The sequence below is a fragment of the Centropristis striata genome, chromosome 12 (genome assembly GCF_030273125.1).
Source record: "Centropristis striata isolate RG_2023a ecotype Rhode Island chromosome 12, C.striata_1.0, whole genome shotgun sequence".
NCBI lineage: Eukaryota > Metazoa > Chordata > Actinopteri > Perciformes > Serranidae > Centropristis > Centropristis striata.
The window spans coordinates 21562507-21588838 of record NC_081528.1 but is presented as its reverse complement, the minus strand read 5'-3'; the positions used below and the strand labels follow the sequence as shown (position 1 = coordinate 21588838).

The window sequence follows — 26332 nt, the reverse complement described above, 5'->3', positions numbered from 1 at the left end:
GCCTTTAGAGTTAGGGTTATGTAACTGCCTGCTGGTTTGGTTCTTGACAGCACTTTAATTGTGTTTTGCATTTTTTATTTGGACTGAGCTTGTCTCTCTGTTCTCCTATCTATGTGTGGAGTGGGTTTCATTTTCAAACACGTGCTTTTATTTGTCACATACTACTACATCACATATTCTATCCACCAATCAGGATTAAGCAACATCTGATGATGCTGGTTTTTTGGTTGGATGTTGGTAAGTCACTCACAATTAAATCTGATTTTTTTTTTTAAAGCTAAACTCTAAATAAATAAAAAACAACAACAACTGAAATTTAACTTTGATTGTTGATCATTTATACATAAATTAGAAAGAAGTACTTTGGATTTAAAATCTAGTTTTCAGGAGCTTTAAGCTTTAAGCTATCTCTTACCAAATATTTTCTTTCTTTTCTCCTTTTTAATATGCATAAATCAATCCACAAAACGTGCAGCCAGACATGTAGCTACAAAGGTAATATAATGTATTATCTGTGTGGTAAAGCTTGACTTCAAAGGGTTAAAATCTTTAAAATCAATGAGTGTTGGATATCAATAATTAGGTCAGATGTAGGTGAAAAAAAACAGCTAGCGCTAAGCGGTACGAGTGTGAGTATCTGACACTGCACAAAAAATAATAATGCAACAAAATTAGCGTTGCTGCTAATTATTGACATATCTCAGGCTGTAATAATGTAAAACAAAAAAAATACTTTGCATGTAGTATATTAAAAATAATTAATATTTTGTGTTTATTTCATCGAAAAACGCGGTGGCATCGTGACAAAAACATGGCATTTTTAGGGGGTTAAATTCTTGAAAGAAAATTAGTATTTAATATAAATAATAAGGTCAGATGTAGGTGAAAAAAAATCGGTTTAATGAAAGATAATTCAAGACTTTTAAAAAGCATGTTTTAAGTGGTATGAGTGTGCATAATATTAGAGGGGTCGCCAAGGGTTAAGGTCTCAGAATGACTAATTCAAAATAAAGAAATAAGGTTACTTTTGATTTTTCTTACCAATTGCTAAAAGCTTGCCAATTTAGATTTGAAAATGAATTCCAAACAAGCCATATGGCTGTATTATTATTTTTTTTCATTCTCTATGATTTAACCCTCCTGTGATGTTCGTTTCTCAGGAACAGCAATAATGTTAGTTCAGTTTGACCCGGGGAATGTTGAATTATCCAAAACTGTCAGAAACCAAAAAATCCCTGTTAACATTGTTTATATCATTAATAACTCAAACTCGATATTTAGTGCAGTGGTGTTCTTTACCTCTCACAGATCATGACTCAGTGAGGATAATTCACTCGTTTTTCATAATAAATGCATGTTAAAACTTTTTTTATATGTACATTGCAAAGACCTACATGTAAAATACAATGGTTTTACATGACATTTATTTTTATTTTATTTTTATCTTTTATTTTAACAATTTTCCTTTTATGAAAAATACTTTTAATTATTTTTTTTCTATTTTTTGTTTTATTTATTTATTTATTTATTTAAACTTTGAAATGGGTCAATTTGACCCACAACAAAACAGAAGGGTTAACAAGTCCAGAGTTTAAAGGAGATCCTAAAAGTGATTTTATCAGTTGAATCTATGCTTTAGATTTAAAAAGCTGTCGAAATATCTTACAAGACACTTTTTTTTACTGTGTTCCCTATTGCCTAACATGGCTTGCAAATATTTTCTGATGGCAAAACTGAAACTTGTCTGTAAGAAACAGTGAGGAATCCCCTGATCACGACCATCAGTGAGTCCCAGCGTGCTGAAGCTTGAGAGAGCATCTCATGTTGACAGCTTCATCCACATTTCATGCAATTCCTTCCAATCTTTCCCTCTTTCCTGAGCAAAAATAAACCCCTCCTCTTCGGAAGCACGAGGGTTGCCAGGCAACCAGGCCTCGGAGCAGAAGTGAGGGATCAGCAGTTGCGGCCCCTCAGGTCCCTGCACTGATGCTAGGCTAAGGAGCACACATAAACACTGTATTCACACATACACACAAACACACACACACACACACACACACACACACACACACACACTAGCCCATGTATGCGTTCCACACTGACTGAAAGCTTGTTGAAGGCCACAAATAAAAAGGCTGCATTTACAGCTGAAAGTGGCTCCGAGTGAGAATCTTGCAGTGCTGCCTCGCCATTAACATCAACTGAAATCAGTCAAACCTGTGTTTCCCCTTTGAGACCATGTTTGAGTCAGAATAAAGCCTGGGCTAAGAGCAGCGGCAGGCAGCAAAGACTCCTGTCCCGTCGCCTTGCCCTCCCATCTGTGAGCTTCCAGCTGGAGTAAGTGCTTCGGTGAGTGGGAAGAAAAGACACAACACTCACTAAAAATATTCCTACTGTGAAATATTCATACATCATGACAGAATATTCTTAAGACGGTGGCATTTTAGCTCCCCGGTATATGAGCTTTCAAGTGCGTTGCAGCCTCGTCTCTGAAATCCAGCTAGCAGCGAAGGTGTCAAGAGGCAATCTGAAGGAACATGGTGACGGGAAACAGGGTCAGCCAGGAAGCTGCAAGGAGTTCAGAGGCAGAGTTTCACCGAGGATCTGACGGACCTCAGAGAATCTCCAGTGACTACAGACATAAGTTTAATAATATATTAACATGAACTTAACCTCACGAGCCCTAACTATCCCCATTTCACCCTATTTCATACATGTGCAGCAGTAGATTGGGAAGAGAAGAAGACGCTATGTAGAGCAGAGAAGCACTTCACCACAAGTGATCACATAGTGGAGGAAATGTCCAACTTCACATGGGTTTTCTACAAAAAAAAATCTATAAAAAATGTTCTCAAATTGTGACTAATATTCACGGATCAGCCAGAAACAAGACTAGAATAAATGTTTCTTTGTGTCTGCTGGATGGCTAAATCAGTAATATATGTGCTATATATTTATAAAGCTGACAATATATCACTTATTGTGTTTAAAAAGTAGCCAACATGTTAGTAAAAGGCAGTGGTGGAATGTAACTAAGTACATTTACTCAATTACTTGTACTTTACTTGAATATTTCCATTTTATGTAACTTTATACTTCTACTCCGCCACATTTTGAGGCAAATATTATACTTTTTACTCCACTACATTTAGCTGACAGCTTTAGTTACTTTGCTTTTTGGATCAAGATTCAACATGAAAAAATGTGATCAATTTAAATTATAGATTTTTTTGATTAAACCACATAACAGTATAAGAACTTAAAATAAGCCCTACCCCGACAACAGTAAAGTGCTGTTTATATAAATGCATCTATGACAATAATCCAATATTTGTAATATATTTAACAATCTGAGTGGTTCCATTCTGCATAATAAGTTTGTTTACTTTTGATACTTTAAGTACATTTTGGTGGTGATACTTTTGTACTTTTACTTCAGTAAGTTTTGAATGCAGGACTTTTACTTGTAGTGGAGTATTTCCACAGTGTGGTATTAGTACTTTTACTGAAGCAAAGGATCTAAATACTTCTTCCACCACTGGTTAAAGTGGTTATGCCCATTTTTAGGTTCATACTTGTATTTTGGGTTTCTTATAGAACATGTTTAGATGCTTTAACGCTCAAAACCATGTTATTTTTCTCACACTGTCTCTCTAAATAAACCTGTATTGACCTTCCTCCTAAATAAGTCTGCTCTGATTGGTCGGTGTTCAACATGTGCGCTCCCAGTATTTCTGCACCTTCATTGCAGCCTGGACATGACTGTAACTGTGTGTGTGTGTGTGTGTGTGTGTGTATAGTTACATCACAGCCTTATAAAAGTCCTGACAGCTCATTTAAAGTCACAGTTTCTGAAAACAAGCTGTGTGTATCTTTGGATTGGATTGAGCCTTGAAACTTTCACAGTATACAGCACCTAGATCTGCTTTATAATTAAAAAAAAAAAAAAACTTTTTATATGACAAGAACTGCTGCTTTAACCATGACATATTTAGTCCTTTGGCTGTGAGCAGTGTGCTTGGTCAGTGTATTACAAGTGGACTAATATTCTGCGCAAAACTCTAGCACATATATCCACACTTGACTGATTCCTAGCTCAATCTTCTGAGGTTGTTGTGGTTAATGCTGTAATTATTATTATTGTAAGTAATTATTAGCTATTAGTGCCGTAACATGCAGAGTATGCTTGAGCCAAACATCTCAAGAGCCATATTGCAATAACCAAGTGATTTTTTTATGATTCTGAAACATTTTCAGATCTGAGCTCAAACAGGCAAACTAGCTTTGCAGTCATGTTGACAGCTAAGCCGAAATAAACTCCAGATAGTCATCTTGGCAACTATAAAAGATTAAAAGCTTTGATTGTAGATCTAGAAATGTAATCTAGTTTAATCTTTTAAGTCAGGGTTTCTCAACACTTGCTACATTAGAGTTTTTACACATTTGTTTTTGCCATATCTAGAAATCTCCAGTGTCCCTATCATAAGGAGTTCTGACCTCGAGGTGGGGAAACTTTGCTTCAAGTTGATATATGTGGTCGTAAAACTGCACCTCCTGGAACAACAGGTGCAAAAACAACCCAGTAAAACACATGTGCACACACATACACACACATGCACACACAGGCTTCTCTGTCCGAGCGCCCGGATAGAGCGGGTGCTTTGATATGATGCCCACTGCATCCTCCCATTCTCCGCACCGCTCTGCCATCGCCTCTGTGCTCTCCCCCTCTTTCTCCGTCATGCCCACCCTTCCCCTCGCACTCTCCCTCGTTTCCTCCCCCATCTTAGGCTCCTCAGCCTTTCTTTCATTTTGCTTCGCACCTCCCCATTTCTGAATGCGTGTCCCTGCTTTCGCTCTCTCACTCTGCCCAGGGCCATAAAACAGGAGGGGAAGCTTCTGTGTGTGTGTGTGTGTGTGTGTGGCATGTATATGCACCTCACTATGCACCTAAACGTGTGTTCGAGGGATACAGGATGTAGATCCGGCATCTGTGTGTGTTGCTGGTTCCCCATCTTATGACATGTGCTGTGACTCCGACACGATCAGATCTGGTTTCCATGGCTACCCATGCCCCACTTAAAGCTGCTGCTCCAGAGTTTGTGTGTCATACATACATACATACATACATACATACATATATACCATATATTCCAGTGAGCATGTGCAGTCCCTTTTGAGTGCATGTGTGCATCTATATGCAGCGCATGCACCACTATATTTCTTTTGTGTGTGCAAATCGAGGACTGGAGGAGTTTCCTCTATGTGTGTGTGTCCTTTTAATAAGGCACGCTCTTTAATCTTTAATGCAGCTGAACTACAGCAAGCAGTCAGAGCTAGGGGAAGCATGTTTTCCACCACGGACTTCCTTACCATGTCAGCAGGAGGACACAGTGTGAAACAACCACCAGGATACTCAAACGATGAAATAACATCCAGGGGATTCTTCCAACAAATCACTTTGTCGTACCACTGCTGCACAGAAATGTGAACATCTCATGATGCCAGGCACTCACTGTCTCTCACACTGACTGTAATGTCACACATCTACATTATTTTTAGATTTTTTTTTGTTCCATTGCATCTGCACGCAACGAGGAAAAGAGAAATTACTGCAGGAAACGGCTGTATCCATTTTCCTGTCACTGTATGCATCAGCAGGCTGCCGATACCGTGCGCCTGAAAGCACAGAGTGATCTTATGAGGGATACATGCAGCACCGAGAGCAGAGAAGAAGATTTTTTCTTGGTTTAAAGCTCCAGATCCTTACGCGTCATACTTTACACATCAATTGCGTCTGCACACACCCCAGCAGATACATACCCCCTCGCTCGCTCGCACACACACACATAGAGGAAACTCCTCCAGTGTGGGTGTTCAAATCAAAACAAACGCTGATGAGTCATCTTTCTGTGAGCCTCACCAGTGTTCTGCTGCTGGAGCAGTCCTTCTACAGCACTGAGGGATACAGTATACGCTGCTTGGCCTGGTAGCCCGCTGTGTCAGGTTTTCTCCATAGGTTTGCAGAGGATCCTGACTCTCTGTCTCATATTCCTTCATATGAAAGGAGAGGAATGGTGAGAAAAAGAAGCTGCATGAAGCTTGTAATTTTAGCTTCTTCTCTGTGCTGGGGAGGGATGGATTCCCTAAAAGTGCAGTCCTAATTGTGTCCATCTGATGACTCACAAAACCTGATACTGTCTGTAGAATTCAAAGTGTCTCCAATGATCAATATAAATGCAAATGTAGCAGCTGTATCTCAAAGGTGGAAGGTTTGAAGAAAAGCATCATTGTCAACCTCGATTTGTAGCTTTTTCTACACACATGCAACTGTAATTTATTTTAAAATTGTCCCTATTTTTAATTTATCGATCAAACTATCTCACCTAATTGCAGGGCTTTTACATTTTTTTAGGGCTTTTTACATAACTTTTTTTTGTTGTATTATAATTATCCTAATTTGTCTTTCAAATGTTTTTGCTTAATTGAAAAGTTTAAGTGGCTGTAATTGTTTTAATGGTATTTTCTCTTCTCTTTTTTTTGGTTTTCTTGTGTTTTTGGAATTGAATCCATCTCACTCATCTCTTGAGTATAAATAAACAATGCATAAATGATTGAATAAATGACAAAAAACACTGGTGGAAAGTAAATAAGTACATTGATTTAAGTCTTGTACTGTAGTTTTGAGATTGTATTGTCTTCTAGTCCACAACATTTGAGAGGTAAATAAGGAACTTATTACTCCTGAGCATTTTATTGACAGCTATAGTAACTTTGCAGACTAATATTTTACACACAAAATGTAATTATTATGTATATTATTATCAATTAATCTTCTAAACAGTACATAAAAATTATTTGGGAAATTAGTGAATTAGCTAAAATTTCTTGTGTTGTTATACATGTTTGTGAAACCAATACTTTTTTCAGTAAAGACTCAGAATAACTACTCTGATTAAAATGGTCAAAACATGCAGTATTTTTAAGAAATGCATCGATATTACAAAAAACATGTGATAAAAGACATTTTTCAGAATTTTGATCAAATCAAAAAAAGAGTTTTTTATGGACTAAAAGAAATTAAACTTATAAACAAACAAATGTGTGTCATTGTCATGTGTCATTTGTTATATGCAATATTTCAAATTTTAGGAAAGATTTCCAACAAATACATTTTTTTTACCCTCTGGTTAGTAAAATTGTAAAAATACATCATCATCAACAACAACAACATTTCTGCTGATATTTTGACAGTTCTGACACTTTGTTGCTAGTACAGACAGTTCAGGGGCATCGCCAGGGTTTTTTCCTGCTTCAGGTCTGGATCTGGACTTTTGTTGCATCTCTCTACTGGTGCTGCCTAGTTGAGGCATTAAATAACCCCCAAAATATAACAATAACAATAATATAAAAAAAGATAGTACACACAATTTTGCTACAGGTGTGGCTATATGGCTATAATTAGCCACTATGCACATGCAAAACAGGACTGAATTTCTATGATGAACTAGAAGGACACTCTATCCTGCAGTGTTAGCAAAAGTGAAGAATTATGTATTAGCCCTGTGATTCCGAGAAACTAAGACTATGATTGCCACGGCTGTTGTCAAGACTAGCTTAAACAAGTCCAAGTCAAGTCAAGACCAGAGCAAAATCCTGTTCAAGACCATAGTAGTCAATGTTGTCTTTCTAATTCTAATATAGTGATTAAGGAGTAAGGATGGACAGAAATAGTCTATGTATAAACAACACTGATCTGTCTTTAAGCATCAAACCAATTTCACACATTATGTTGGTAGAATCAGCCGATCAGGCCAAGACCAAGACAATTCCAAGCCCAAGACAAGTGCAAGACTTCATAAAAGTGGTCTCAAGACCGAACTCAAAATTAAATCAGGACTCAAGTACGCTGGTGATGGTCTCCACTCTTCACAGAGAAATAATATAAAAGCACTTTGTCTAAAAGATGTAGATGAGGACAAATGTTTGCTATATCAGCAGCTATGTGCTTTATATCTGTGCACATACTTTTCTCTCTTGTGTGAAGTAAGAGGAATCACTACAGTGCTTCTCTAGGAAGGTCTCAATATCACTGCTCCCTAAAAGACTATTCAGATCTGCGTTAGAGAGATGAAGAGCTTTGAGGAAAAAAGAGGCCACAGTGAAGCCCCTGTAAGCGCACAGATTAATACCAGCCTTTCGCCTTTTACTTTATTCATAAGAAAATAAGATCTGAGCATGAGGGTCTGTGTTGGTAAAAAGGAGGGGGCTTCAGAGGAACAGGGGCAACACTGGGAGATGTTGGAGAACCTCTATGAAAATGAATCAGTGAGGCCCGGCTCTTTATGTGGAAGGAGACGCTGTTTCAAAGAACTGGTATGAGTGGATCAGTAACAAGATTAAACAAGACTTTAAGGTGCAATAGTGCACATTTTTGTGTTGCTCATTTACATATTTTTCCTTTTTTGCAAGTTTAAATCATGTTACTCACTAACATCTCTTTGGCTTCCCACTCTCAGTCCAAGCTTTAAATTGAAACTGTCGTGTTTCCTGTTGTGGTGATTTCCTAGTAATCACAATTTGAAATTGAGGAACTTGAAACTTGAAATAATAACTGATCTAAAATCGTCTGTTCCTCATTGGCAGACAAAAAACTGCATGTCTTGCAATGTTTGTATCCAGTCGTCAGGCCTTCATAAGCAATCTTCTTAATATAAAACTTTTCTTAATGTTCATAGGGAGCCTGTAAGTGGAGGGGAATCACTGATTTGCTGTGGATAGAATACAAATCACTGCCACATGGAGGATTTATTTCAGCACGGACTGGCTGACTCATAACCAAACTTACAGGCCCTAAACAGAAGAAATCACTACTATCTTATTTGCTATATTCCATTTAGATATCCTGAGCACAAATACTGTAAGTCCATAAGCCAGCTACACTCTGCGTGTCCTAAAAAACCTGAACCAAAACCAACACTTTGAGTGTGTTTTCCATGTTGCCAAACTCTAACCACATTTAATCTAAATCTCTTATCAAATTTCAACTCAGCCTCTTTTAATGAACGGGCGCAGGAGCAAAGCTTTCCAAGTGAACACTCCACGGATCAGAGGATGAAGCCGTAACTCCACTGGCTGCTCACTGTGGCTGAGGAGAGCAATTATAAAACCAGGAACATCATCGTAATCGCTCAACGTAACGCATCCCAAATACTCCCTCGCCGTGTCCCCTGAGGGTCTGACAACCACCTTGACTTCTAATCTCAGACATCAGTGCTTTACCGTAATGAAAAAGCAGTCTCAGAACACATGTAATATGGAGTTTGGGGGGGTGAAATTTCATAGATTAGATGCTGAAACATTTTGCTCACTGTGTATGAATGCAAACACACAAGCACTAGTCTCTATAGAAACATCACATTGTAGGTTTGAGTCATCACACACACAGTGATTAAGTCATTCTCTTAAGTAAGGGATTGCGGACACTCTCCCTCCCCATTCTCATTGTCTGTCAATAGGCCTACCACAGTTTCTCTCACAGCTCTGTGTCTGAACAGAGTGTGTGAGAACAGCTCCTACCACACACACACACACACACACACACACGATTAGTGATTACTCATTCATACTGTCTGTTTGAAGGGACGTATCTGGAGCCAGCAAAGGGAGCAACAGCAAAAAAAAAAAAACGTGTGATCAGAGCGTTTGCCTTATATGGCAGGAGGCATTGCGCTGTCCACGGTGCTGAAACGGACTGTACGGCTGGTATATAGGGGGTGGGGGGGTGGGGGGGTGTAGAGGAGGGGGGTGCATGCAGCTAACTACATTAATCAAACACGCACATGCGCGTGCACGTTTGCGCACGCACATACAACATAAGCATGTGGCAGTGAGTGAAAGATGACATCTTCCACATTCATTGATGGGAGCCGCTGTTGCTGCTGCTGCTGCTGCTGGTGCTGATGGAGCAGCAGCAGCAGCAGCAGCAGCAACCTATAGGCTTGGCTCGCAAGGGGTGCGCTCTCAAGCAGGCGAGATGACAGAATGCTGAGCCTCCACTCCCTGCTTCTTGGGGACATCCATTTCACTGCATGCATCCCCCCTCAGAGACTTGAATCAGTCTCACACTAAGTCTAAAAAAATCATACGTCAAGCCTGCAGGTTTGCAATAAGGGAGATCACACATGCACACAGTGTGGCCCTCCGCTGCTCACCATCATCATCATCATCACCACCACCATCATCATCATCACCAGCATTCCTCATTCTAACCACAAGCAGCCTGATGCAGTGAAGGGATTCCAAATTTACCTTTCATCCAGTCCAGCACTTGCTTTGGTGTCCATTTACTTATAGGTTCCATAACCAAAGCCATGGTGTCACAGTCTCTCCGAGGTGAACGGCACAGGACTCAATGCGGGCGACATAAAACGACTTGTCAGTCACATCTGGGATGACACGGCGGTGGATCAATCTGAGGGAAAAGAAAGCTTTGTCAGTTTTATTCTCTCCATCAGAGCATGGCCGCCTGCAGAAACGGTGAACGGGATGCGGTGGTGCAATCCACGCGCACACACGGAGACACGCACACACACGCTCTCTCTCTCTCTCTCTCTCTCCTATTCCCTCCCTCCTTCCTTCTCGCTCCCTCACTCTCTTTCACTCTCTCTCTCTCTCTCTCGCTCGTGCCTTCCCGCCAGCAGCCCGCGCGCAGTGAGAAGTGGATTCGGTGGGCGCGAGGGGATGGAGCGACCCCTCCCCTCTCCTCTCTTCTTCCCTCCCGCCCGCCTCGCTGCAGCATCACAAGGGCCACCACTCATAACACAGACCAGGGAATGGTGCAACGCACACCATATAGGGAGGATCTCTCCCTCCTGTCTCCCCCCATGCCTTACACACATGCACACACACACACACACACACACACACACACACACACACACACACACACACATATATATATATATAGAGAGAGAGAGGAAGACTGTGCATAAATAACTTTAATGAAATCAAAAAACATATAAATCATAAAGTGCAGTAGGGTCTTTTGGAATACCACATATATATTCTAAGTACCTCAACTATTATAGAAATGACATGTTAATTATTATTATTTTTTACAAGGTGAAGGAAATTGTTCTTTACCCGAGAAATGGTTGCTGTCTGCATGTTGTGTGTCCCTTTTGGCAGCGCGTGCTACATCACAAGGCAAGGTAATGTTTATATGTCAGCTGGTTTTTTAAGTTCACCATCTGTGGATGAGGAAATCAGCATCAGTTGTCAGGCGCTGCTGCTCGCTGCATGGGCTCAGCTGTGAGGAACAGCGCCCCCTGCTGCGCACCTGGGACAGGTGACGTCATGGATTAAAGCAGCAAACCCCCCATTCACACACCACAACACCACCACCACCTAAACAAGACTTACTTTGTACAGAGATGGAGAGGGTAGCAGGTATTAGGGCTGGGTGATATGGACCAAAAGTCATATCCCGATATATTTAGGCTGGAGATCAATATACGATATATATGCTCCTTGCATGGTGTGTTCACTTGTGTGTAAAAAGGATGGGTTAAATGCAGAGGTTGAATTTCCCCATTGTGGGATTAATAAAGTAATTAATCTTAATCTTAATATCTTAATATTTGTTTACCGAAAAGTGAGAGCAAATGTTCAGTCAAAGTCAAATATGACATGTCACAAGTAGTTTTATTGAAACCGTTTATTTAAGTGAACATAAATACTGTATAACAACAGAACCTTTTTTTCCAACTCAAAGCTCCATAAAATGCACATTAAAATAAAAAAATCTTCAATAAAACAGCCTGTGAAATAAAATAGGCCAATCTTTTTCTGAAATAAATATATTTATATGAGAAAAGAATAACGGACATTACAAAGTCACTAAATATGACTATGTAATATGAATGTATATATGAATTTATATATAAAAAAAAGAAAAAAATTGAACTATATCGATATATGTGATATGGTCTAATTCCATATCACATTTAAAAATGTATCGATATATCTTATATCGATATATTGCCCAGCTCTAGCAGGTATGTACATCAGGTTTCATAGATAGATAGATAGATAGATAGATAGATAGATAGATAGATAGATAGATAGATAGATAGATTCTCTTTTTCAACTCTTTGAGTTGAGGGTCAAAGCATATTTCAAGCCACATATCAAGTGGTGTTTGTATACTTACCTGTAAATTTAAATGTAAATATAGCTCACATACACACATACAGAGCAACAGACCACCAAACACAGATAACTTTCTTTATTTCTGTGACACAGAACTGACAAACTAAACAAAGTGCACCATTGGTACCTTCAAACAGACACTGGATGCTCTACAAAGTGACAATAACACAGCGCTGCAAGGATTACTCAACAAATCATTAAGTTGAAAGTAACGGCCAACTATTTTGATGATCGTTGAAATAATTTTTCCTGGTAGTAAAATGCTGCATGTTTTCAACCTCTCAGATCGAGAGATTTCCTGATTTTCTCGGTTTTATATTTGGTTAATTGGCCTGACAAAATAAGACATCTAAATGATTGGTTGGTTTGAGTAAAGATTCATCAGATGGATGGATAATAATAAAACTAAATTTAAAAAAGGTACTTGCAGCCCTACAATAATGTCTTGTGAAGTCCTTCAAATGTAAATTTATGGCAGTTATTGGTTGTGTTTATGTCATGGGCAAGGTAGCTTTTAAGGGACAATGTCTGTTTTGACCTGGTTCAGAGGAGAGAACATTTATTGTCCAATTTGCGTAATGGTTTGGAATGTTGTTGCCAAATTGTTTAATATATATGCTTTTAGGCTCTATGTCATTCTGCCTGTCCCTCTCCTTCAACTATATATTGTGATACTGCATACTGCAGCAGAAATCCCAAAACGCTATTAAACTGTCAGAAGACAAGTGTTACTTAATGAAGATGTAGTATAGTCTATTTTAGGATAAAGAGATGCTTAGAAATGTTTTTTATAAAGTGAACTAAAACATCTGTAAGACTCTTTAGTCTGCATTAGTCATTTGATTACTAAGATAAAAAAAGTAATCACATATCAGTTATTTTATTTGCTTATAATATAATATATATCTCTTGACTATCTGACATGTATGCTGCATGATAAAGATGACATCTTTCACAGAATATGGGATCCTTTTATGTTATACATTGGTATGAATATTTCAACCATATTCACACATGGATTTACATAGGACTGGAACATGTTGGGTGCTTAACTGTCATTTATTTTTGTATCTATATAATTTCTGAATCATCTGTCGGTATGTATTTTTATTTGTGTCTGTGAGCCGAGTTGTAGTGTTGTATAGCCCAGTGTGGGGTTTTTTTGTTTATTGTGTTTTGTTTGTTCTTTGTGTTTGTTTGTTTTTCACTGTGTGCTGTGAAAATTAATAAACTTATTGTTAAAATATATATATTATTTGCATAAATGTATATTTTAACATTAAATAACAAATGTCAGCATCTTAAATTTAAAAAAGCAATCAATCATATTCAAACTTTTCCTGTTAATATGAAGTCTATTAATGAAAAGTTAAGGATAGAAATCTAAACGTTTGCTGTATGATTGATAAATGACAATCAACATGTTAGTAGCATGTTGTGAAATAGTCCATTTAAACATGCGTTGTTGGCACCTTCTGTACATTCAAGTTGCAGTGGTAAACTCAAGTAAAAAGAAACAAATCATTTCACATCCAAAGTTTCTCCTGCTTCCATGTCTGTGACCTCCTCCTCCAGCAGCCCACTGAACAAAGTCAATGGTGGGCGGGACCACGGCGTCAGTTTTCAGCCCTTTCCGAATGTCACAGCGATGATCTTGAGCTCCCATTGGCTCCTGTCTGCCAACACGTCACAATCATGATTAGAATTGATGATCGGACGGTCTGATTTCATTGTCTAGCAAAGGGGACTGCTGAAGAAATCTGCTGAATTTGAACGTTCGTCTGATTTTGACATCAGAAATGGTAAGTAGGAAAGTGATTTTACTTTTGGCTTCAGGGTATCCCGGCTCGTGTTTGTTCGTGTCCGCTCAGGAGCCAGGGTCAGCGAGAAGGAGCATGCCAGGGTCGGGAAATCACAGATTTGAAGGAAAAGTTTAGCTGCAGCTATCCATGGGGGAAAGCTATGCTAATGCTAGCTACCGCTGGCTGGCTCGGATATGGCCGCTCGGGCCTGCAAGCTAACCTAGGCTGTTTGTATGGCCATTGTGGTGATGCGGCACTTACCCGGTTTGTTTACTGTCTGGCTGGCTGTCGCGAAGTTGTGACATGTGCTTCCTGTGTGGGGTTTGTCTTTCTGATCCCCAGGCTGTCGCTTTGGTGGATCACTAATCTGACGTGCCCGCAATTTGTTCGCTAATTCTCTCCGTAATGTTTCCATATTGACTGTAGCCATGCGCAGTCAGCCTGCCAAAATAAACCTGCTGGATGCTTATTGGTCGCACAACATTCCCGTATGTGACATTTTCTGTCTTTATTTAAACCTCTAACGACTGTATTTCATACTTACACCAGAGTTTTTCAGCTCTCTGAAAGTCCAAGTGTTAGTACTTTATCCAGGCTGGTTGCTGCTCTTTTTTCTTTCTCCCTCGCTCGCTGTAAATGTACAAACACATCTGCTTCAAAGCTCAGATTCACAACACAAGACCCCATTCATTAATATTTCTGTTTATGTGTCACATTGAAAGATCAAAGCGAGCTGTGTCCGAACAAACTCACACTGTGACACTTGTTATTGTTTATTTAAACACACTTATTGTTTTTGGAGGGTTGCTAAAACCGAGTTACGATCGTTAAATAGCTTCAACAATCAGCGTTTGAAGCTTGTATTTTTTTCTTACTTCTTCTTGCTTATTGTCACTGTTAGAATAATCGCCTAAGTCATTTTTTGTCAAAATAGTTTTTTTGCCTAAATCATCTCTTCGTGACGCCGGCCACCTATGGTAAAATCGCCTACATCCTCAGTTGATCAGATCATGTGATTTTACCCCTTTTAAGATCATCACTTTTTTGACAATTTGCCACATTCATAGGCATCAGATAAGAACCCAGCAAAGAAGAGCTAGAGGGAGATTGTTTAGTCATCAGTTTAGTTTATCAGTGTTTTATTGTTGACACTAATATTGGTAACATTTTACTCATGTGTCTACATAAGAGTGACATCAGTGTGTCATAAACACGACATGGGATGTGTCATGAACATTAATGACACTTTGAAGTAACATTAATGCTCATGATACTTGTCATGTCATGTTTCTGACAGGCTTGTGTGACTCTTATGTAGACACCTTCAAAATAAAGTCACAAAGGCATGTTCAAAAAATTCATTCAAATTCAAAAAGTCATTTATTTCTCCAATAGCCATTGAGTGAAATGATCAATAAATGTCATATGTCACACTTTTGGTGAAGTTTTTTGTGTTTCCTGCAAAACTTGAAAAAAGGTGATGTCATGGATTAAAGCAGCAACCCCCCCTTCACACACCACAACACCACCACCTAAACAAGGCTTACTTTATACAGAGAAGGAGAGGGTAGCAGGTATTAGGGCTGGGCGGTATGGACCAAAAGTCATATCCCGATATATTTAGGCTGAATATCGATATACAATATATATCCCGATATTTTTATCGCAAAGTGAGAGCACCAATTATTTTGACAGGTTGATGATTTCTGTTTATGTGTCACATTGAAAAATCAAAGCGAGCTGTGTTCGAACAAACTTACTGTCACAGTTGTTATATTTTATGTATACACATTTATTATTTTGGAGGGTTGCTAAATCAGAGTTATGATCGTTAAATAGCTTCAAAAATCAGTGTTTGAATAAGCCTATATAAGTGTTATTTATAATAAGAACATTAATAAAAGCCTCATGAGTATCTTATAATTCTTCATAATAGCATTACGAACACCCATAACCCACCCATTATGTCTTTGCCATGCCTTTATTAATCTTTTGTTTGCTTATTGATATTAAAATATACTTTATTGCTCATCTATTATAAGTTAACTATGCACTTGTTAACAGTTAACTATGCTTTTTGCAGCTAAAAAGATCTAAAACGAGAACAATGCCTTATTACTTGTTAATTAATGGTTATTACAAGGACCTTAATATAAAGCGTTACCAAAAGATGTTCACTTAAATAAATGGTTTCAATAAAACTACTTGTGACATGGCTTTGACTGAACATTTGCTCTCACTTTGTGATAAAAAAATATGGGGATATATATCGTATATCGATATTCAGCCTAAATATATCGGGATATGACTTTTGGTCCATATCGCCCAGCCCTAGTTTGAAGCTGGTATTTTTTTTAACTTCTTCTTGCTTATGATACATTATCATGTTTTAAGATATACTATTAATTAATAACTATGTAGTTTTAACTCAATGGTTATTACAAGCACACCAATTTAAATAGTTTCCAGTTAATGAATAGAACAGTGTTTTGCTATTAGCTTGATTGATAGTGTTATTGATGCCACACAGTACAGCTTGTCACAGCTTATTATATTGTGACTGACAGCTTGTTGTATATTTTACAGCTTCACAATGCTTGATGTAACTTTTTCAAAATGTTGTAATGTATTATATGACAAAGTATTGACTGACATGTTACTCTACAATTTGATGAAACTGAGAAGTGCATTTTTTTCCATAATTTTTCTGCTATTTTTAGTCCAGAATTGTGCTCATAAAGACATATCTCTAATATCTATTTGATATTATTTCATCGTATTGTGTGTTTTTTAAAGTATAGCATTGTTTGCTTTGCTTTCTCCTCAGCCACGTTACCCAGCAGTGTGCCAGGTACACTGAAGACACGATGAGTACAATCAAAGTTGGGCCAATCTAGAAACATGGAGGTTGTGCTGTGATCTGCATGGCTGCTCCGTTCCCCTCCAGTAACAGAATGGATGCATGGTCACAGAGGCGTGGCCTGCAGACTGTGAGTATATCAAGGATTCAGTTTCAATATGACCTAAAAAATATAATATAACATGACAAATCAAAAACAAAATAAATGGACTGCATTCATAATCTTGAGACATCTTCAGGGAATAGAAGTATGTCAAAGATGATTCATGTTTAATATTGTGATTTGTGGAATTTAACATGCAATATGTACTTTTCTGACGCAAGGGCTCTCTCAATCAAAACAATAACAAAACACAGAGCAATGCCATCACTGCAGTCGGTTTCTCCCGGTTAGAAAACCTTCAGTGTCCATCGTTCAGGAGGTTTTTACCAGCAGCCGAATTATCCGCAGTGGTCTCCTCCTCTCCAAAACATACAGACCAGGTGATTACAACCAAAAAACTGAATGAAGCTATTCCACCTCAGAAATCAGAGTTTCTCTGACACAGTTCAGGACATCGGCTGAGGGGATTGGAGCCAAGCTAACTAGCTTCACTCAGCTTGTTGTTTGATAACTTAAGATCAGAAACTTGTTTGAAATATTTGCAATAATGTAACTACACATCTCAAAGTATGTAATCTAGGTCTAGTTGTTTTTAGACATTTAAATGTGGAAATGGTACATGGTGTACTTTTAAACTGACGACAAAAACCCTCATATTGCAGTCAGTACACCAAAGACAGGAAATTGCACAATTGTCACGAATATAAGTTTGCACCAAATGCTTTTTAACCTAATCATCTACCACAATCTGTCAGTGAGCTCGGGTGAATTTTTTTGTGTACTGAACATTTTCTTTGGGTTCTCTATCTCTGTGATTGCCTCTCAGATGAACCTGCGGTCAGTGTTTACGGCTGAACAGCAGAGGATCCTGGAGCGTTACTATGATAATGGGATGATCAACCAGAGCAAGGCTTGCTTCCAGCTAATACTGCAATGTGCTCAGGAGGCCAAACTAGACTTCAGCGTGGTCCGGGTAGGCCCATAAAATGTGCTTGTGTGTTTGGGAACGAGCAAAAGGAAAGCAGAACTATTTGCTATGATTTGTGTTGCACCAATGTGGGGGCAAGTAATTGAGACAGTGAGTCTCCTCTCCTCTCTGTGAGTTCTTCATCTAATGCAGAGTCATGAATTATTACCCTCACTTTGCTGAATTAGTCCCTGTAGTGTATTGCAGAATGTTTTTTTAAGTGATGTTACTGAGCTGATTGCTCTTCTCCCCGCAGACATGGGTTGGCAACAAAAGACGTAAGCTGGCCTCTAAGGTAGAACAGAACGGAGGCGTATCTCATTCCTTATCCAGCCACGGACTCGCCGGGGGATTACTCTCCAATCACTCGTTAGCCGGCGGTTCACTGTCCAATCACAGTCTGGCAGCAGGGGCGCTGCTTCCTGCTGAACTGGCTGCAGCGCGGAACATCCAGAACCGTGTGCACCTTCTTCCTCCATCCTCGTCCTTCCCTTCGTTCTCATCCACATCTTCCTCCCCTTCCTCTTCCTCTCCCCAAAGCAGCGGAAGCAACAACAACAACAACAATAACGATGTCATACTGACCGGGATTTACTCCCTCAACTCCGTCCCTCGCTCCCGACCGAGACCCACAGCGCCCCCATCTCAGACGGACTCTGAGCTTACTGCACACACATCCTCGTCACTGATCAACCGGGCCCTGCAGGGCAGGACCAGCTCCACCTCCTCACCCCTCCACTCCAAGCTGGTCTCACTCTCTCAAAACCTCCCACCCCTCACATCCGCCTCAGGGCCTTTAGTCTACACTGCAGTCAGGAAGGGACCTCTGTCCATCGGGGAGGCAGGGCTAGGCGCAGGAGTAGTACCTCACAGCTGGACTAGGCAGTACGGTACAGCGCAAAGTCGCCCTTGGTCCTCTTCCACGCAGTCCCAAACTCAGCCTCAGCCCAGACCTCACTCCAACCCCCAACCTCAACCACCTGCCCCTCAGAAGACTCGGCTCTCACTCCCAGTGCAGAACTCCACTCCCCCTTGTGAACAGACACCTCGCATCCAGCAGGTCTTCACCTTGTCAGAAAGAGTCGAGGGGGACAGACTCAGGCCGAGTCATGTGTCTATCCAGAAAAAGCAGGAAAGTCATAGGCCGCCGCCCCATCCTCAGGACGCCTGTCATAACTTCTCCATCGCCATGGAAACTGGGGATGAAGAAGATGAGTGGCAAAGGGAAGAGGAGCTGGCAAATATGGCCGCTCAGACACACATCCACAGGGAGCAGACGTCAGCCAGCCCGCCGGTGGCTGAAGTGTCGGTGGTGAGAGGAGGCCACACCCCCCCGATGACGAGCTCCAGACCCACACTGCTTCACAGCAATGTAACTCTTCAGGGCAGCTACTCCGTCACAGCACAGACCTCACTCACAGGGGAGTCCAGCTCACAGGTAGGACAGGCTCCAGTGTTGTTACTGCTTTGCTTCAAAAGTCAGCTGAACGATTTAACCAGAATGCTTCTGTCTCTGTGTGCAGACTTCAGTCGGTGTGTCTGCTGCCCCCTGGGTTATCAGCAACTCCAGAAAGAGAACCGTTAGTACTTTTCTATCACTTAAAACACAACATTTTAAATATATAATATGGTAAAAACAAACACTGAAGTTGGTTGGTAAGTTAAAAAGAGCAGAGATATTCAACTTGCCAGGCCAAGTAGTAAACTAACATTAAAAACATGTTAGAAAACAATAAAATTCACTCACTTTTTTGAAATTCTTTATTTTCAAATTCACTGACTTATTAACTAAATAACTTGGCACAAGCATTGACATTTAGCTTATATGATATTTTACCACATTTAATAGCTGCAACTGCATTTAAGTCGTAAATGCTTTTATTACATTTTAACATGCAATTTGTCATTTTAAGCTGCTGGGGATCTCTTAAATGAAAAACAGTGACAAAAGACAGATCAGTGCTGTCATTGCAGGTGCCTTCTGTCTTTTAGATTTCCTTTGGTGTTAATCAATCAGGAGGGTTTTAGAGGGAGCTGAATTTTCCGCAGAGGTGTACTCTTCTCCAAAACAAACTGACCCACTGAAAAAAACAATAAAAAACATTGAATAAAGCACTATCACCCTAAAAGTCACTGTTTCTCTGATGGTGTTTGGCAGACATCTGCAGCCAGTATTTACTGAGCTTGTTTCTCTGATAACTTAAGATCCAGATGTTTGAGAATATTTTACAAGGAGCCGGATTATCCACAGAGCTCCAAAACAAACGGACAAGGTGATTTAAACAGTTAAAAACACTGAAGATAGCATTTTGTCTCTCCCCTGATTCATGAACATAAACATAAACTGCTCCTACCATGGACAGAATGAATAGCGTAGATAGCCTCTGTCCTCCCCTAGCGCTTTTATTTGCTTTAAAAACAAGCTGTATTTTTCTTTTTTATCCACTCTGGCACCTTATTTATATATGAAATAAAATAAAAATTCCTAGTGGTAATCAGTGTATTTACATTGTGAATTTGAAAAATGGTTGGCCGTAAGTTGAGTATCACTGAGCTAGAGTCTGCTTCCTATCAGCGTGAATGTCCTGTAGTTAAACACAGGTTTTTGTGTTTTCAGCTGCAGGATCGGACCCAGTTCAGTGATGGGGATCTCATCCAACTGAAGCGCTACTGGGACCGAGGCATGACCAGCCTGGGCTCAGTCTGCAGGGAAAAGATCACTGCTGCAGCGAACCAACTCAATGTAGACACTGAAATAGTTAAGGTAACCAGCTTCACATACAGGTGCATCTCAATACATTAGAATACGATGGAAAAGTAGTTCAAGTCAAATAGCCCCAACCAAGTATTGAGTCATATAGATGACATACTTTTCAGAGGCCAACATTTCCATATTAGACATACTTTTTAAAATTGGTCTTTTGTAATAACATTTTTTGAGACACTGAATTGTAGGTCGTCATTAAATGTAAGCCATAATCATTATAATTAGAAGAAATTAAATAAATTAAGACTTGAAATGTTTCATTCTGTGTGTAATGGATCTATATTATGTGTTATTTCCACTTTTTGAATTTAATTACTGACATAAATAAACTATATTCTAATATTCTAATTTATTGAGATGCACCTGTAATTAGTTAAGTGTGATCTTAGTGTTAAACACATACAGAGAAACCTAAAAAAGAACTTTGACTTAGAGTTTCTGCAGTATCCTTGAAACTACAGAGATATTTTGAAGAAAGCTGTGAGCCTTATTCACGTTGTCTGGCCACTTGTCGATGACATTTAGCGAAAACAAGACTATTTGACTCGTCTGAACTTTAGTGGGCTAAAAAAGAAAACAGGAAAGAGCAACTTTTTCTAGGTCACAGACGTTTTCTTACTTACTTACTCAAAGTTGAGTAAAAGTCACGCAGTTATATATCGGGGCCACAGCAGGAATGCTGATGGACTAAATATAGTCTCTCAGTCCTGACACACACATGACCCACTGCCATCTCACTTACTGGGATATTTATTGCAAGGCAGAAAAATCTTTGCCGATGTAATGAAGCAGCATGCAACTGTCAGTGTAATCTTACTTAACCTGTTCTTCACACTAATTCACTTTAGGCCTAATATGATAAATGTGAAACATGTTTTTCCCCTGACTTCCATCACACTCACATTGGACACTTTATTTTGAAAAGCTGCCTGATATGCATTTGATATTTACGACACTTAACATGTTTATCCAGATTTTTACTAAATTACTATTTTAGCTTAGTAAACTCCCACCTGGAAGGGATATCAGGAAAAGTATGGTGGATACAACTCGGGTCTCTATTTTCCTTTCACGTTTATTGCATAAACATGCACAACAAACATCCACACACCAGCCTACCGACACTCAGTGGTTAGCTTGATTGACAGAAAGTTATTTAGACCCATAGTTATATTAGACCACCCTTTTTCTTCAATTTCTTGCTCATTTTAATGCCTGGTACAACTAAATGTACAGTTGGTTGGACTCATAAGAGTTTAATTTCAGAGCTGATATCTAGTCATTTTCCATGGTTTTCTTGATAATAACCAAAATCATTATGAAGAAAACCATTGAAAATGTCTAGATATCAGCTCTTAAATTAAACTCTTATCAGCTATTTTTGTTATCATTATATTTGTCCAAACAAATGTACCTTTAGTTGTACCAGGCATTAAAATGAACAAGAAATTGAAGAAAACGGTTGGTCTGACTGTATGTTTTTCCCCCCGACTTAACAGTCACACTCACATTGGACACTTTATTTTGAAAAGCTGACTGATATGCATTTGACATTTGCGACACTTACCGTGTGGTCTTTTTGTTTCCCAATCGACAGACGTGGATCAGTAACAGACGGAGGAAGTACCGTCTGATGGGTATTGAAATCCCTCCACCTAAAGGGGGGCCTGCTGTATTCTCAACCTCGTCCCCAGGAAATGAATCTCCGGTGGCCCTCAGCCCCGACGAGGAGAGGCTCAGGACGCCTGAACTCGGAGATGACTTGAATGATGACGGGTCTGTCTGTCTGTCTGAAGGTAAGGCTGCTCCTACAATAGAACACACACGTGCCACATGAGTATAAACTCTGACTGTACCTCAGTATTCATGCAGTCTTCTGGCTTCTAGATGGCACCATCGACTCACAACACAGAGACGGAGAAGACCGAATAGACGTGTCCTCTGCTACTCCACTGGCCAATAATGTGGTACTTCATTACTTCTATGATATTACAGTACAGCCACTTAGGAACGGATGAGGGGAGGGATAGTGTTCATACTCAAATGTGATCAAATGGATCAGAGCTCATTCATTCTACTTAAAGGGATAGTTCAGATTTTTTGAAGTGGGGTTGTATGAGGTACTTATCCACCGTCAGTGTTTTACCTGCAGTAGATTAGAGTTTGGAGAAACAGGCAGGACACTAAGGAAGCTAAGCATTGTATTGCTGTGGATGGAGGCGGCAGCAAAAAATATTTCATCCTCCTAAAAAAAAGTGAGCTTATATAGCAACAATCTTTAAAGCACAGTTATGGAGAGACTACAGCTTCCAATGCATACAACAAACCATAAGTAAAGTTTGTCTTTTACCCAGAGAAAATAAATTAAACTAAAGTAAATCTTATCTACTAGGGAGAAAAACAAATAGCACGATAATTCTCCAAACACCTTGATATTGATATTGCGGCCACATTATAGGTTTGACTTCTGGTGCTTTCATAAAGTACTTGTGCAATAATATTTTTTGATAAATGATCATCAGTAATGTGAATATAATGACTAAGTGGGTACAGGTAAATAATAGAACGGCTAGAAAATAATGACATCACTTCCAGGAAAAGACAACACTTATGCCAAATTACAATTTTACAACATCCAGCATCCGAAATCACAATATGGATTTAATATCGATTTATTACCAGGCTCTGTTATGTACAAACACAGACAATAATAAATAAACTCCAGAGCAGATGATAGCCACCATAGGACTTACATTAGACGAATCTAATCTCTGTGTTTGTTTTGACAGAAGATCGAAGTAATTGATGAGGACGAAGAAGACGAGTATGACGACGATGATGGTGGTGAATTAGTGGCTTCAGACCTCGAGCAAATGCAGAGCCTGCTGGAATTCAAGGTGAAGACACACACACACACACACACACACACACACACAAAACTATGACATACTGACAGAGCATAAACTGATGACTGCAATTACAAACCTTTCCTCAAACTAAATCCTTCATGCTAGTCTGTATCCTTGTAGTTCTACTCACACCAAAACAACCTAGACTGATAAATAGAACTACAGGTAAGAGGAAATGTGTGTATTTTTTGCAGGGAACTGTCCCTTTTAACTGTTTTCGCCACTTCTGTTTCAGCATGAGGAAGTGCAGTTCTTAGAGAATGAGCTAGAGAACCAAAAACAAAAATACGACGAGCTCGCAAGCTTCACAAGGAGCCTGCTCAGCGCTGTGAGGAACAATGACCTGGAGAGACAGCAGGTACTTCACCGTCTTGTTTACACACTGACAAGATGCATTAGAACGTCGGTTTGAAGTTAAAACCGCACAGTTTATAGACATTTCTCACCTGATGTCTGCTGTCGTTTGTGTTTAGGAACTCATGGCCAGTCTACCTCAGACTTCAGACCAGGACTGGGACATGACAGTGGAGACAGAAATGCAGCCTGCTGCCGTGTCAGCAGACGCATCCTTCAACCACAACGGCTCCCCGATGACCGGCGCGAGCAGCGTGGAGCCTCTACCGGCCCCAGAAAATGAAAATGAAGTCCAATTGGTCAACATAAACAAAGACGATACAACAGACAAAGTTACTGAGCCCTCTGCATCAGAGGAGCAACTGCAGGAGGCAGTTACAGAACAAAAGTGACTATCTCATGTACATCAGCTCACATAGACTCATGCAGATGTTTCCACACTCCACATAGAAGCTGGTTTCAGACTTTATGGGACTATATGGTGTCACATTTACACAAACACTCTGGTAAACTCATGCTCCACGCCCAGTGCCTGTGGATTGATGCTTCACTATGACTGTTGGGCTGACCAATGCCTTTTTTACTGCATATCATTCGCCTTGCTCTGGACCAGTCCAGAGAGAACAATAAACGACCTCTAACTTAATCTGTGTGGCTGTGCGTCTCAGTGAGAGAAGTGTCACTTTTTCTACATCCACTATAAGCTGATACACAATAAAGCACTATAAACCCTAAAGAATAATGTCCAAACACAGTAGTGGCTGACTATTTTATTTGTAGATTACAGCAGAGCCCCTTGGATTTATCAGTCTGTTGATTTCAATATATATCGATATTGGCCTGTCAGACATATATCAATATCTATCTATGAGGGCATAAATGTGTTCCAATAGGGAAGCCTTGTTTTACATAATAAAAATGTTAAATCTTAATTATGCCATGGTAATCATGCTGGTAGTCTGAATTTTTCCACTCTTTAATCAGTATCTGTCTCAACATCTTGTATCAGTCGGCACTAAATTAAAGTTGCAGACATGAACATTGCAATTCCATTTCTGCCATTAAACTAGAGGACCGCCCTCCAATTTGCCAGGTTCCAATCATACAATTTAAACATGATTAATGTACAATATCTTGAATTGCTATAACTGCCTTTTATCTCATTTAAAAGTGAAAGGTTTGAACTTAAACCTACAGTATATTACCCTTCAGTTCAACTTTTTGATTGTGTCTGTCTTGCTGTCATCTAACAGACCAGCACAGACTGTCAGATGACAATCAGAAGAAGCTGTCAAGTTAGATTTATAGTTGTGTTTTAAACTTTAAGTTGTGATTATTAGACTTAGACATTCTTAGTCGGCTTACACTCATTCACTCGATTTTGTCAGCTATTAGATTAGATGCTTAATCAAAAGCTCTGTAAAAGTTTCTCCATATAGAATCCTGCAAAAGCACCACCTTTGTGTTTACCAGAGATGTACTCATTTGCTCAGTTTCTTGGAAATTAGATTTTTAGATTAGATTAGATTCAACTTTATTGTCATTGCACAAGGTACAAGTACTTAGACAACAAGTACCGTTTAACATCTAACCAGAAGTGCAAAAAGGCAGTAAAGTGCAAAATATGTACAGTAATACATAAATAAATACAATAGGTTTTAGCAGCAGATAGCAGTAGGTAGTGCAAATAGATCAGTATAAATATAGTGCAATTGTCAGTATATTATGATATAAGGAATAAATACAGTGTTACACAGATCCGTGCAGATGTTCTGATGTTCAAATAAGCAGTGGTGGAATGTAACTAAGTACATTTATTCAAGTACTTTACTTAAGTACAATTTTGAGGTACTTGAACTTTACTTGAGTATTTCAATTTTTTGTAGCTTTATACTTCTACTCCACCACATTTTGAGGCAGATATTGTACTTTTTACTCCACTACATTTAGCTCCCAGCTTTAGTCACTTTTTAGGTTGAGATTTAACATAAGAAAAACACAATCAATTTAAAGTTATTATACATATTAAACTCAACAGTATATTAAATAGTTAAATACAATAAGATATATTTTTTTATGTTGATACTTTTGTACTTTTACTTCAGTAAGTTTTGAATGCAGGACTTTTACTTGTAGTGGAGTCAATTCGCAGTGTGGTATTAGTACTTTTACTGAAGTAAGAGATCTGAATACTTCTTCCTTGGTGACCATAAACAAATATAAATAAACATGCATAAACAAATGTAGACCTGTAGTGTATCTTACACACAAACAAAGACTTTGTGCCTGTGGTGGGAGAGAGACAGAGCTTGAGGGAAAGTGGATGAGCTTTAAGCCTCTTATTTCCACTTGGACTG

The 26332-nt window shown here is 39.2% G+C and overlaps 2 protein-coding genes across 3 annotated transcripts in view; one reads left to right on the top strand and one right to left on the bottom strand.

The window, feature by feature from the left end:
* The window catches only part of si:ch211-26b3.4 (connector enhancer of kinase suppressor of ras 2), an 88376-nt gene extending 77714 nt beyond the window's left edge, over positions 1-10662 (bottom strand). The window contains exon 1 of the mRNA XM_059345812.1: positions 10312-10662. Within this exon, the coding sequence (XP_059201795.1) occupies positions 10312-10375 (64 nt within the window). The 5' untranslated portion in view covers positions 10376-10662. The remainder of the gene's footprint in view (positions 1-10311) is intronic.
* A 3214-nt stretch (positions 10663-13876) lies between these two features.
* On the top strand, positions 13877-24617 carry hdx (highly divergent homeobox). 2 transcript variants are annotated; one of them, XM_059346840.1, is made up of 12 exons: positions 13877-14015; positions 16843-17005; positions 17200-17358; positions 17805-17951; positions 18202-19383; positions 19469-19525; positions 20563-20709; positions 22310-22508; positions 22600-22679; positions 23502-23609; positions 23857-23979; positions 24095-24617. In XM_059346840.1, the coding sequence occupies exons 2-12, from the start codon at positions 16940-16942 to the stop codon at positions 24365-24367; spliced, it is 2541 nt and encodes an 846-aa protein (XP_059202823.1). In that variant the 5' UTR covers positions 13877-14015; positions 16843-16939; the 3' UTR covers positions 24368-24617. The 2 variants fall into 2 exon arrangements, with proteins under 2 accessions (XP_059202823.1, XP_059202824.1); XM_059346841.1 differs by lacking the exon at positions 17200-17358.
* The last annotated feature ends 1715 nt before the right edge of the window (positions 24618-26332 follow it).

Bases quoted from the DNA above. Each gene is read 5' to 3' on its own strand.
- hdx (XM_059346840.1), top strand. From the start codon at position 16,940: ATGGCTGCTCCGTTCCCCTCCAGTAACAGAATGGATGCATGGTCACAG. The intron at 17,359-17,804 runs GTGATTACAACC...ATTGCCTCTCAG, and splicing joins CTCCAAAACATACAGACCAG to ATGAACCTGCGGTCAGTGTT. The intron at 17,952-18,201 runs GTAGGCCCATAA...TTCTCCCCGCAG, and splicing joins TAGACTTCAGCGTGGTCCGG to ACATGGGTTGGCAACAAAAG.